Raw genomic sequence first — 12,478 nt, forward strand, 5'->3', positions numbered from 1 at the left:
CCTGCCAAGTGCTTTACCTCAGAAATGCCTGCGTGTTCCTGTCTCTCTCTCTTCCCTCCAAAGGCGGTGGCCATATGGCCGGCGGGGCCAGAGGGTTAAGCAAACACGCTGGGAGGCAGAGGACTGGGCCAAAAAGGAAAGCCAATGGTGGCCGAAGCAGGACAGAAAACCTCGCTGGCACACACACAGACACACAAAACAAGAAAACCGGGTTTACTTGCTATATGTGCAGGAAATTCCGTACATGTCTTGAAATTCTAAAATCCCCCCAGTTGCCATTTTAGATGTCCAATTTCCATACATGTCTGGAATTTTCCGGACATAAGGCAAGCCTAGGTTTACTCAACCATTTTCCCACTTGCTCACAGATGGTTTGGGGGTGGGTTGTACTGCTGCATCATCAGTTGTACTGTTTGGATAGCTGCGCTTCTAAGCAGTTTTGTGTCTGAATGTTTTTCTCATGAAGCAGTGTCTGATCAGTCATGAGTTAGACTTGTTTTGGACAACTATTCTCAACTTACAGATACTGTGTAAAAAGCTGTGCCTAGAAACTGGACGAATTCTTTCAGTATTATTTAATGTGGCTGGGCTATGTCCCTTAATTGGCTAAGAATGAATTCTGATATCTGAAGAGAAAAGGCTGAGGAAGTGGATTATTTATGAGAATGTATGATCACTATTTTTTAAAGCAGACTGCCTTAGGGAGCAACCGTTTTGAGTCCTTTAATTGTTCAGCAGTTGCTGTGCTGAGTCATCAAGGATGAAATTATAAAGATTGCAGGGGTAAAATTAGCATGAGAGCAGTTCCAAAACACAGATAAATCAGTGCCTGTTTTGCTCACTGAACAGAAACTTTTAAAACCTTAAGCTAAAATGTGTGGGAAAATATACTTTGTTCATAAAGAAATATTAGTGCTGCCAAGTAAAATATTTGTGACTTTTTTTTTTTACATAAGTACAAGGGACAGCATGTATGACAGGAGTGGGGAAAATATGGCTCTCCAGATGTTGTTGGTCCAGGATTCAGTGTGTCTCCATTCTTCCCAGCCCCGCTGAAAGAGGCGGTCATTAAACTGCTTCTTAAAAAAAAAATCTCTGGACCCAGCCAATATGGCCAACTATTGCCAAGTCTCAAATCTTCCATTTTTGGGCAAGGTGATTGAGCGGGTGGTTGCTGAACAACTCCAGGCACGCCTGGAGGATGCGGACCATTTCGATCCCTTCCAGTCAGGATTCGGGCCTCATCATGGGACTGAAACTGCCTTGGTTGTGCTAGTCGATGATCTCTGGCAGGCTAGGGACAAAGGTGAGAGCTGTTTCCTAGTTCTGCTAGATCTCTCAGCGGCTTTTGACACCATCGACCATAACATCCTTCTAGACCGCCTAGAGGGGCTGGGAGCTGGGGGCACTATTATACAGTGGGTCCACTCATTCCTCCTGGGACGTGTCCAGAAATTGGTGGTGGGGGGTGAGTGTTCAGACCCCTGGGCTCTCACTTGTGGGGTGCCTCAGGGTTCCGTCCTCTCCCCCATGCTTTTTAACATCTACATGAAGCCACTGGGAGAGATCATCAGGGGGTTTGGGCTGGGTGTTCATCAGTATGCAGATGATACCCAGCTCCACCTCTCTTTCAAATCAGAACCAGTGAAGGCGGTGAAGGTCCTGTGTGAGTGTCTGGAGGTGGTTGGAGGATGGATGGTGGATAACAGGTTGAGGTTGAATCCTGACAAGACAGAAGTACTGTTTTAAGAGAAAGTGTTATGAAATAAAATACGGACTGCCAGGTACATACTCTGAATTGTAATTTTTGCTTCATGAACAGGGACCACCATGTAACAGCTGACATTATCACAATAAATTGAGTTAACCTCCTCTTCCTCAAATAAATATTATGGCAAAATGACATGGTGCTTTAAAATAAACATCACATCATATCATTGCTTTTTGTGTTGCAGAAATGGGAGTATTCTCAGTTGCTGATCCTAATTTTCATGTTCAGTTCTGTTCATTTTATCAAGCTGTGGCATGGAGCCAATATTAGTATTTGGAATATTTGAAGTTTTGATTTCTACCAGAAATTAGGAATTGTACCTCTGAAATTTGATTGCCACTTAATTTTCCACTTTCTCTAGATTCTTATCCCATAAATTGAAGTCATCTAAAGATTATTATGCTACAATCCTGTTTACCTGTTAACTCTATTATTTGAAGGAACATTTAGTGGTGGTGTTGTTTAGTCATTTAGTTGTGTCCGACTCTTCGTGACCACCAAAGCACGCCAGCACATTTAGTGTAGTTTTGTTGATTGCATTGCTATATTTATTTGCAGGTTTCAGTCAAATAACTTCATATGCCATGTGCTTTACTTCTAGGGGTGTAGATTTTCTTTTTTAGTGGGGTGTATGTGTTGCCTTCAAAGGGGACAATATAAATACAGCCTATTAAATTATTTACTGAAGACAGTTGGCCAATCCATTGTTCAAGGAGCCAAAGGTCATTTTGGTGTGCCTAGCTGATTCATAGGTAATCTGATACAGTACTTGGCTGTTTGTTTCCCAGGCAGACGATGAACTTTATCCTTCCATTATGAGTCACACAACTGTAACTTTACAGGGGAGAAGGAATTACTTCTGAAAGGTGCAGAAGAATACGTATGCATGCTGAAGTAATGATGTCTCTCATGAGACAACAGTTGCACCATAACCGGTGGCACTTCTTTGCCAGAAATGCATTTTTTTTTGTCTTTTGCTTTTTTTGTCAAGTTAGATTACTTTGTTTTGAATTAAAAACACAGGGCCTGTAGTCCCGGAATTAGTCTTGCACAAGAGGATTATTCTTGGTTTATGTGAATGGAGGGTGGGGTTATTGGTTCTGTTCTGTTCTTGTTTTTATTATGTATTTTGTGTTTTTTATCTTCTCTTTTTATGTTGTGAATCACCCTGAGATCTGTGGTTGAAAGGTGGTATACAAATTTAAATATTAATAATAATGGAGCCAACTAGTGTTGGTTTCTCATGCTTACAGAGTTAATTGGTATCATGTATTGCGGTTTATGATGTGTCTTCAAGGAGTTCCTTTTTGAGCTATAGTGCTTTTGTTGACAAAACCCCTAAATATAAATCTATTAGCTCCGTGGGATCACATTCTGAGAAAGTGGTCAAATGTATTGGATCTTGCAATCCTTGGATCTTTCATAGGGGGATGGGGGTACATAGGAATTTTGTGTTGTTTTCTCACTCTTTTAATGCAGACTTCCTCCAACAGTTTCAGGAAAACTGAATGCAATGTGCTATATAGAATTCAGTAGTTAATTTGCTTTCTTATCAAACATTTAATCTAATTTAACAATGGCAATCCTATCTGTGTGCTTCTGTAATGAAAAGTGAAGGTGTTTAAAACATAGCATAAGTGAAATTTGTAATAGGAAAGTATAGGAGAAAAGTCATGTATGTAACTGTATATTGAAAACTTCCTGTTTGTTAGTAGCTCTCATTCTCACCACCAGTAAAACTAGCAGTGTTTTACAGACTTACAACATCTCTATGTGTAATGTATGCCCATTGTAAAATAAAACATCATGTGCCACTTAAATTTGAGCTTTTTATTGCTCCTTGTATAAGTTGGCTGAGGTGCCCTTGAGTTATCTTCCCTGCTCAGAAGTTTGCACTGCTGTTAGCTGTCTGCCACAGAAAGGAGGAGTTTGCTGCTTCTACAGCTGTGCCTTTGGGGGGGGGGAGAGAGAGAGAGAGAGAGAGCCTATCATATTTCACCCTAATCCTAAGCGATTGCTTTAGCCAGGCAGTCTCTTTTATTGTTAAAGAGAATCCTTCTGAAGAGTGTTCCCCAGGCTTTTCATTTAAGGGCAAACAGGATGGACGGACTTAAGAATCAGAATGGCAGTACCATTTCCTTGCAGAAAAGAGAAAGCTGTTACAATTTGTATCCTGGTCTGGCAACTTGTTAGCAGCATGTACATCTCCCTGATCCATGAAGCTGGTTTTTTTGTTTAAAGAAAATGTGATAGAAGAGAAGGCTGGATTACAAGCATATCGGTGGAGAATGTTACTGAGCAGAGGAGATGGACTTTGGTTGAAACCTGGAAAAAACGGAAAGCTGTGTCCCTCGGTGTTGTGCTTCTACACAATCCTCATCTGAAGGTTGTTTTCAGGGTGCCGTGGTGTTTTTCTTTCTTCCTCTGTGTTTTGTTTGGCAGCTCACAAAGTACTGTAGGCAGAAGCAGCCTCCGGGAATTGTACAGGCACAATCGCTTGGTTCTGTGCGCCATGCAGATTTAAACAGTGCATGTGTTTTCTTTAAGTTTAAAGAAACATGGATATTTTATATTAGATAAAAAGAAAAAGGAGAAGGCTACGAGGGTGGTTTTGAAAGTTGCATACTCCAGTGGATTTATTTATTTTTTCGGGGGGAGAAATGAAAAAAGAAAGTGCCTCAAAGTCATTCCGGTTTAAACATAATCCAGGATCCCTCTCGCGTGCTGTGAGCTGGATAAACTTCTCTACCTTGTCTAAGCAGACAAAAAGGCTCTTTCGCAGCGATGGTGAACTCACATCTATATGTGGGCAGCAGGTAGAAGAGGATGAGAGCTGGACCTACAGACCCCAGCACAGAAACGGTGAATTTTTTTTTTGTTTTCAAATATGCAGTTAATCATTTAATTGTATTATTGCTTATAATCTTTCACTTAATTAAATCCCTTCCCCCTCCTTCCATTTTCCCCACATGCTGCCTTTCATTTGACCTTTTGGTCTCTGTGGCAAGTGTTTCCTCATAGTGTATCCTTCTGCTTTGTAGTATGCTACTCAAAGCCCTCATTCCCACCAATCGGAAACAGTGTTCTCATATCAAGGCTTCTTAACATGGCAGCTGTATTGTGATAACTGTCCAGCCCGTAGCAAGGAGTTGCATAGAGATTTACAACTGTATAAATGGGTTAAAACAAAGCAGAACTATGGTTTTACCAAAGTAATTTATTTTCCATACATTTTTGGAGTGTGTGGGGTGGTGGTAGGGCTAGATGGATATGTGTAGAACAGAGATGAACAGAAAGCTTGTGCACGTAAGGGTGGGTGTCATAAAGCAAAAGATAAAAAGGATTCCCCCCCTCTTCTCCACCTGTTGTAGGGGTATGAAATGTGCTGCAAGGCGGGAAGAAGGGAATGGGCATGTATATGTTGATAATGGTGATGACATAGCAGTAGTAGCTGCTGATCTGCCCATATTTTGCTATGCAGATATATCATATATTCTGTGCACTTCTGCAGACAGTGAAATAGACTTTTCACACAGCACAACTCTGCACGCTTATCACCAGAAGCACCCACTCGTGTTGTATCATACTGTCGTGGTGCACTCAGCTTGTGGAGACTTTATCACCTGATCCTCCTCCTAGTCCCTTCTCAAACCCTGGCTATATTCTTCTATCTTACTAATCATATGTATTTTGGAAGTATGCCCGATATTTAATCAGAACCTGGCAGTACAGATGCATGAGGTTCATTCCATGTTGAAGTAATCATTATCCATTTTGGCAGATTTTGAAAGAACATATAATCCAGTGCATTACCAACTAGTCCATCAGATGGTGATGGGTTGTCTTCCTGATAGTCCTGTTGGATGCAGCTTGTTGACACTCCCATTGGAAATAGTAGACTCCATAAAAAACCAGTGAGCAAATACCACACCAATGCTCAAAAGTATGTTTTAAAAGAGCGCATTGTGGGTAGTAGTAAGGTACTTTTATAAAGTTTTCGTAAAGAACAACCCTGCTGGATCAGACCAAAAGTCTGATCCTGTTCTTGGTGTAGAAAGTGAAAATGGGAGAACATGTTGTTTTGATGCTGCATGTGTTCGTGAAGGGGGCCTCAGGGCAGCAAGACCCTTATCTGGATACTGAATTTGGCTTTGGTAGTGGGTTTTTTTTGCTCTGAAGCTTGTTGTTGTACTTTTATGGATGGCTAATAGAAGTGCCAGGGATGTGGGTGGCGCTGCGATCTAAACCACAGAGCCTAGGGCTTGCCGATCAGAAGGTCGGCGGTTTGAATCTCCGCGATGGGGTGAGCTCCTGTGGCTCAGTCCCAGCTCCTGCCAACCTAGCAGTTTGAAAGCACGTCAAAGTGCAAGTAGATAAATAGGTACCGCTCCGGCGGGAAGGTAAATGGCATTTCCGTGTGCTGCTCTGGTTCACCAGAAGTGGCTTAGTCATGCTGGCCACATGACCCGGAAGCTGTACGCTGGCTCCCTCGGCCAATAAAGCGAGTTGAGCGCCACAACCCCAGAGTCAGCCACAACTGGACCTAATGGTCAGGGGTCCCTTTACCTTTACCTAATAGAAGTGCCAGCAAACTGCACTATTCAATTTCTGAGATGATTATCCCCTTCTGTGTCCCTATTAGGTACTCTTATGGTCTGTTTTTATTCTGTTTTGTTCCTCTCTTGTTCAACAGATTTGAGTAGGGGTGGGAGAGAGTAAGTTTGCAGTGACAGCTGATAAAGTCAGACCTGAAATTTCAGGCTCTGTGACCCTTGGATGTCACTCTTATGAGTAAAGGATACTGTGAGGGTTTTTTTTAGTTGGGACGCACCCTTTAACCCTTTAATTATGAGTGCTCTCTTCTTAAATACATTCACCGTTAGTCCAGCCAAACCTCAATAATCATACACTGAAACTGAATTAGAACACAACAAGATAATGATGCCTACATTCTTGTCCCTTTATGTGAAGCTAACTACTCAATTAGGTGTGATTATCTACTGAGCTGCCCTGTGCTATGTTTACATTTGGAAGCTGAAAAGCCTTTTAAAGTTTTGGCAGTATGGAGAGGTGTTTGGTTAAACCTCTCAAAACTATGGGGCTCCCAGGGGGAAACTTTCAAGGAGTAAAGTGGCCTGGCAATGTGTATTCTGTGCAGATTAGTCTGCTATAAGTGACTTGCACTGTACCAGGACCAATGTGAAATTCATTGCTACTCCTTGTGAAACCTTTGGATCTTTACTCAAATCGGGTTAAAAACTGTTGATTATTTTCAACAAAAGACATTAGCAGCTGGCCAATGTAAATAAGGCTGCATTAAGAAAGGAGTTCTTGCTTAAGCATCTTGAGAGTATTTTCATGGCCCATGTTTGGACCAATCACAAGTACCTCTATATAGGAACATTACATGAAACAATGTTTCATGGACACGTTTGCAACAAGATCCTAGACTTGTGTCCTGTGCACTGATTCATCAGCAGAAAACTGCAATAGATGATTAATCTTTCTCATCTGCTTTCTCATATGATTCCTTTAAAAGGTCTGTTTGTGAGCTCAGAGCATTATGTTACACAAGGGCCCTAAGGCAAGTCTACCACACTATGGGAAACTCCCAGTGTAACTTCGTTGTAGTCCTGGCTGTAGGAAATTCCCAAGTCAAGCGGAAAAACCTTAGGACTAGAGTTGGTTGGGTAAAGAACAGCAATTCCAGATGAGAATGGCAAGTCTGAGTAAAGCGTGCAAAGGTGATGGGAGGTTATTTCTCTTGTGAAATATAGCCATAAAAACACCCAACCCATGTGATATAGTGGATTTGGTGCATGGAAACTTGAAAGTTCAAATCCCCACTTGGCTAGAAAACCGCAGAACCATAAAACTAATAAGTGGACTGCTTTTCAAGTCTAATTCACTTCAATGTGTTGTTCTGAAAAGTTCTGAAAATAAAATGGAAATATAAGGAAATGCACACATGCTCTTGAAAGAAAGGTACATCTACAAATGTAATTAATCAATCTCTTCCAGTGTTCCCCCCTTTGAAGAGTTCATATATTCTGAACAAGTTCCCAATTAATGGGACTGACTGCTAAGTTGCAAGCTAGTCTTAAAAAATAAATAAAAACTTTGGCATAAATGAAGGATCAACAAACACTTGTCCCTCTTTTTAAAGCACCCCAACACTGATTGTGCACTGATGCTTGGCGTGACAATAATAATAAAAAAATAGGTACATGCCACCACTTTTAATTTGTAGTGCATTTTTTCAGATTGTATGAATAAATTATACATTTGCTGGAAAAAAAAATGTTGCATTAGTTTTAGTGCTGACTGAGAGTGAGCAAATTAGTGCAGCTGCCCTCAGCTTTAAGAGTTTCCTATATACAGTATAGAGAAAGCATGGTAGGCAAGCCAGTGTTTGCTTCAATTTTCTCTTGACAATTTTACTGATTTTGGACAGAAAACTGTGGCTTGAATTTAAGTTCAAAAACACAAAAATTGGAAGAGGGGAGAGGAGACAATTTATTCAAGATTTGCCGGAGTACTATGAGGATAAACCCAGATAATAGCTTATTTGTTTGAACACTGCTGCTTCAATACTTCAAAAATTGTATATGGATCTTCTGTAGGCAGTTTAGTTTTTTGTTTTTAATTTTAAAGGGATGGCAAAACAAATGTTCTCATGTGTAATATGTTACACATCGGTATGTTATGTATTGTCCTAGTAAGATTTATGTTCTCTCTTGTTCATTACAATTCCTCTAGCCTTTCTTGCAAGGCCTAGTTTTTCTTTTAATGAGCATTCACACAGTCAGACAGTGGGGCAGGGGGAGGTGGGGGGGTGAACATACTGCATTGATTTTGATTGCAGCATTATTCTACACTCGACTTATATAAAATAAAGAAGTCCATTGTATGGAGCACAGTAAGGGATGGGAGGAGAGAATCATTTTTCCCCTGTAATTGGACAGCAACTATAAAAGCTTGAATCACTTGTAATAATAGAGACTGCAGTGCATGGCAGATTTTTTTTTTTTAAAATTAGGTTTGGGGTTTTTTTTAGTGTGAAGCAGGGGAAGGATAATTAAAAAACTGGATATGGGTTGGACCAAGTGAGTTTGTGCACTTGATTTTGCTTGTAATATATCCGAATTATAAGATCTATAACTGAATATTGCTATGGACATGTAAAAGTCTATGGCCTATAGATGTCATACATGACAATCTTTTACATTCATTTTGTCTCGTGCAGATAATATAAATGTACCAGGAAGCCATGGAGAATTGCGGTTTCCATAAAATCTGAGATGTCTGCCTGTGACAGTCTACATACAGTACTCCTTTCTGAAGAGAATCGTCTCTTGATAATTTAGTAAAATTTGATATGGTTTCAAGTGCTGCAGAACTGTGAAAAGGGAGAAATAGGTTGCTGTTGATAGCCATTGAAATGAATCTTTGGGCTAGTGGTGGGCTAGGGAGAGGAGGCTATATCTAAGCTATTTTATGAGGTATGCATTTAGTAAACCGGAAAAAATGGAAACAGGCAAATTTTTGCAGAGCAAAAATAAATACACCTTAATGACTTTGCTTCCCTTAATCAAATGTATGTGTAATGAAATCAATCCAACTTGTGTTCTGTGTTAAGCACTGGTTTGAGGTATCTGTTGGCTGCCACCTGCTTTATTTAATACAGGCAACAACCATTTTGCACGGGGGTTGTGTTCCTGACCCCCACATGCATGAGCAGAGCATGTAAAAGCCTGCTCCTCCCAGTTCCACACCCTCCCTGCTCTGTCCTACCCCCATTACACTCCCTTTCACTGCTGTTTAGTATATTGCTTGTGTTGTAAGACTTCTAGGTACTACAGTGGTACCTCAGGTTACATACGCTTCAGGTTACAGACTCTGCTAACCCAGAAATAGTACCTCAGGTTAAGAACTTTGCTTCAGGATGAGAACAGAAATCGTGCTCCGGCAGCGTGGCGGCAGTAGGTGGCCCCATTAGCTAAAGTGGTGCTTCAGGGTTAAGAACAGTTTCAGGTTAAGAAAGGACCTCCGGAACGAATTAAGTACTTAACCCGAGGTACCACTGTATATGACTTCAGCTACTGTAATTGCTTAAGGTCTTTATGCAGGAATAAGGAGTCATTGGTTCAAGATGAAGAACAGCTTTTATATTCCCAGTTATATATCCCCTTTAAATTATATCTCCAGATGTAAAAGTTTCCTGATACATCTAAACTGGGAATATGTGAGTTAAGCTCTTACTACAGCCCTGGCATGGAAACTGAACCAACCCATGATTTGCAATCCTGACTTGAAGTAGGAGCTTAAGTCAGTTTTCAACTTCAGATGAAATAGAAACTGGGTTAAAAGTGAGAGAAAGGTAAAGGAAAAGAGGAGAGGTGGTTTTATTCACAGTAGACCCTTTGAAATTAACAGACTTAGTCATGCTCATTAATTTCAGTGGGTCTGCTTTGACTAAAACGTCGTTGAATAACCCCCCCCCCCAGTGCTTGTTTGTGGTCTAGTAAAGTATGGTGTAGTGAACCAAGATCATTGCATCTGAACCACACCTCTAAGTAAGACCAGTAGTTAAAGATTCAGCAGTTCTGTTTGCTATTCTCAGTGTGCCATCCGTGTCTGGTGAGGGTGATGAGCAGCCGGACTGCTAACTTTGAAGTAAGTCAGTCGAATACACCCAAAAGTTGGGAGGAGAGCTAGGGAGTTTTTGACGGCAGCATGGTGGGGTTCAGGTTGTTTGGTGGAAAACCCTGAAGAAGCTTGGCCACATTGGCAACCTTCTACACTAACCTTTCATTGTCTGAATAGGGAAGATAAGCAGAGGATGGGAACAAGGAAGGTTGGTCACTGCTGCCTGAAAGCACTAGGGGTGCCTTCAGTAAGCATCATCTCAAGCCAGCACACTTACCAGCACACCTACTTCTCTGCCAATTTTCTCCTGGGTAAAAGCCGTGGGGCAGGAGTTGGTGGTCAAAGAAGAAGGTAGTCTGGCATTTGACAAGTGCTTGTTCAGCAAGGCCAGCCGAAACTTTTGGATCTGTACATATCGATAATAAGCTACATAAGTGGATTATAACAACTATTGGAACTCAATTCATATGTGGTTTCTGTCATTAAGTTGTAAATTTAGGGAAGTACATAATGTTGATAACAGCAGGGATGGAGAACCTCCAGCAGTTATTGGACTCCAGTCCAATCAGCCGCAGCCAGCGGCTGATGATGGGAACTGTAGTCCGGCAACATTTGGAGGGCCACATGCTCCCTCTCCCATTTGCAAAACTGTGTAGGGAATAGTTTTGTCTGTCCCTCCTTCCCTTATGTGCCCACACCCATCTGATGCAAATTTCAAAACTCAAATCATTTTTAATGGTAGCAATTGCTTAAAATTCCAGAGTAATAAGTACTTGTGGTTTGGTATGCAATGCCATAATCACATGGCTAGTTTGGATAATTATGTTGTATTGACAATAAATGTTAACTTAGACATGCTAAAACTATGGGTTAGGCTTGTGGTGGTTTCAAAGAGTATATTTCAGTCTTGATTTGGACTGTTATCAGCATGTTAAATTTGGAATATGCTTGGAAAAAATATCCTCTCAACTAAATTAGCAGTATTAGTGCTTTCCCCTCTTATTTTTAGAAACTGGCATGTCAATACTGTTCTCTCTGTGATTTATTCATACAACTGCTGGAATTGGGCACTGGCATTCCAAGAGTTTTCAGAATTCTAGGAATTGTTTTTTTTTGTTTTTTTAAAGCTACTTTTAGGTTGTATCTTAGCTGGTCATAATGATTTGTTTTTGTTTGATTCCTTTGAACTTTAAGATTTCTTTCAATAATGTCACTTAGCAGAATGCTTGAGTATAAAAATTCGTATATAGAAATATTCTGCATATAGATCTGATTTAACTTGTTCTTAGCTTAAACTGCAGTCATGTTGATCTTAATAAATTTGGATGTTAGGTAGAGCTGTTGTTCTGTGTGTCTATGTGTGTGTGCGTGTGTGTGTGTGTACACCCACACCCACACCCACCCCACAGCTGTCTGCATTTTTGGACTCTCCTTGGGAGTGTAAATAGCTAGCTGGGCAGTCATAATGAGCTCCTTTACTTCAAAAAAAGGTACTGCTATACCACTGAGCATTGGTATGGTTGTTTAATGACTGGATGGCCCAGGGAGACCAATATGAATATTATTAAGCACTAGATATTTAAGAAGAGCATGATAGGCAAGTAATTTTTAAGTGCCTCCATGTTGTGTGATTAACTTTGTAATAGCAGTAGGTTTCTTGGCTTTTCCAATGTGTGTTTGTGTGGTTCACCATTAGACATGTGATAGATGGAGCACGTCTATTTGCCATACGTTAAAGGATCATGCTTTTAAATTGGCAGGCCTGATTTAATGATTACCAACTTAAATCATGTTCCCCTGCTGGAAGACAACACGGCCAGGCACAGTAATATACTTTGCCTGATTAGCTGCACCTGCTGACCCATCCCCAGGGCAAAAGAAAGGCCTTTTCCTGCTGGTATAAATCTCAGATGATGATCGCTGTCTCCATTTCTTCCTTCCCTTGCATTTTTTGTCTGCTTGCCCTACTCTTTTGGTTTGGCATGTGTCTAAATATAAATGAGGTACCGGTATATGAATGGCTGTGCTTTTTTGTTGTAGTTATGCATTTAGCAGATT

At 40.8% G+C, this 12,478-nt stretch overlaps 1 protein-coding gene across 5 annotated transcripts in view; it reads left to right on the forward strand.

Moving 5' to 3' along the window:
- NHSL1 (NHS like 1) overlaps window positions 1–12,478 on the forward strand; it is a 137,245-nt gene that overhangs the window by 40,799 nt on the left and 83,968 nt on the right. The window contains exon 1 of one of the 5 annotated variants that reach the window (XM_081907028.1): window positions 3,757–4,633. The exons of 3 other annotated variants lie outside the window; for them this stretch is intronic. In XM_081907028.1, coding sequence (XP_081763154.1) covers window positions 4,432–4,633 — 202 coding nt within the window. In that variant the 5' untranslated portion in view covers window positions 3,757–4,431. Of the gene's footprint in view, window positions 1–3,756; window positions 4,634–12,478 lie in introns of those variants that run through there. One more of the 5 variants, XM_081907029.1, reaches the window with a different exon arrangement.

Source organism: Podarcis melisellensis (assembly GCF_964234715.1).
Source record: "Podarcis melisellensis genome assembly, chromosome: 3".
Taxonomy (NCBI): domain Eukaryota; kingdom Metazoa; phylum Chordata; class Lepidosauria; order Squamata; family Lacertidae; genus Podarcis; species Podarcis melisellensis.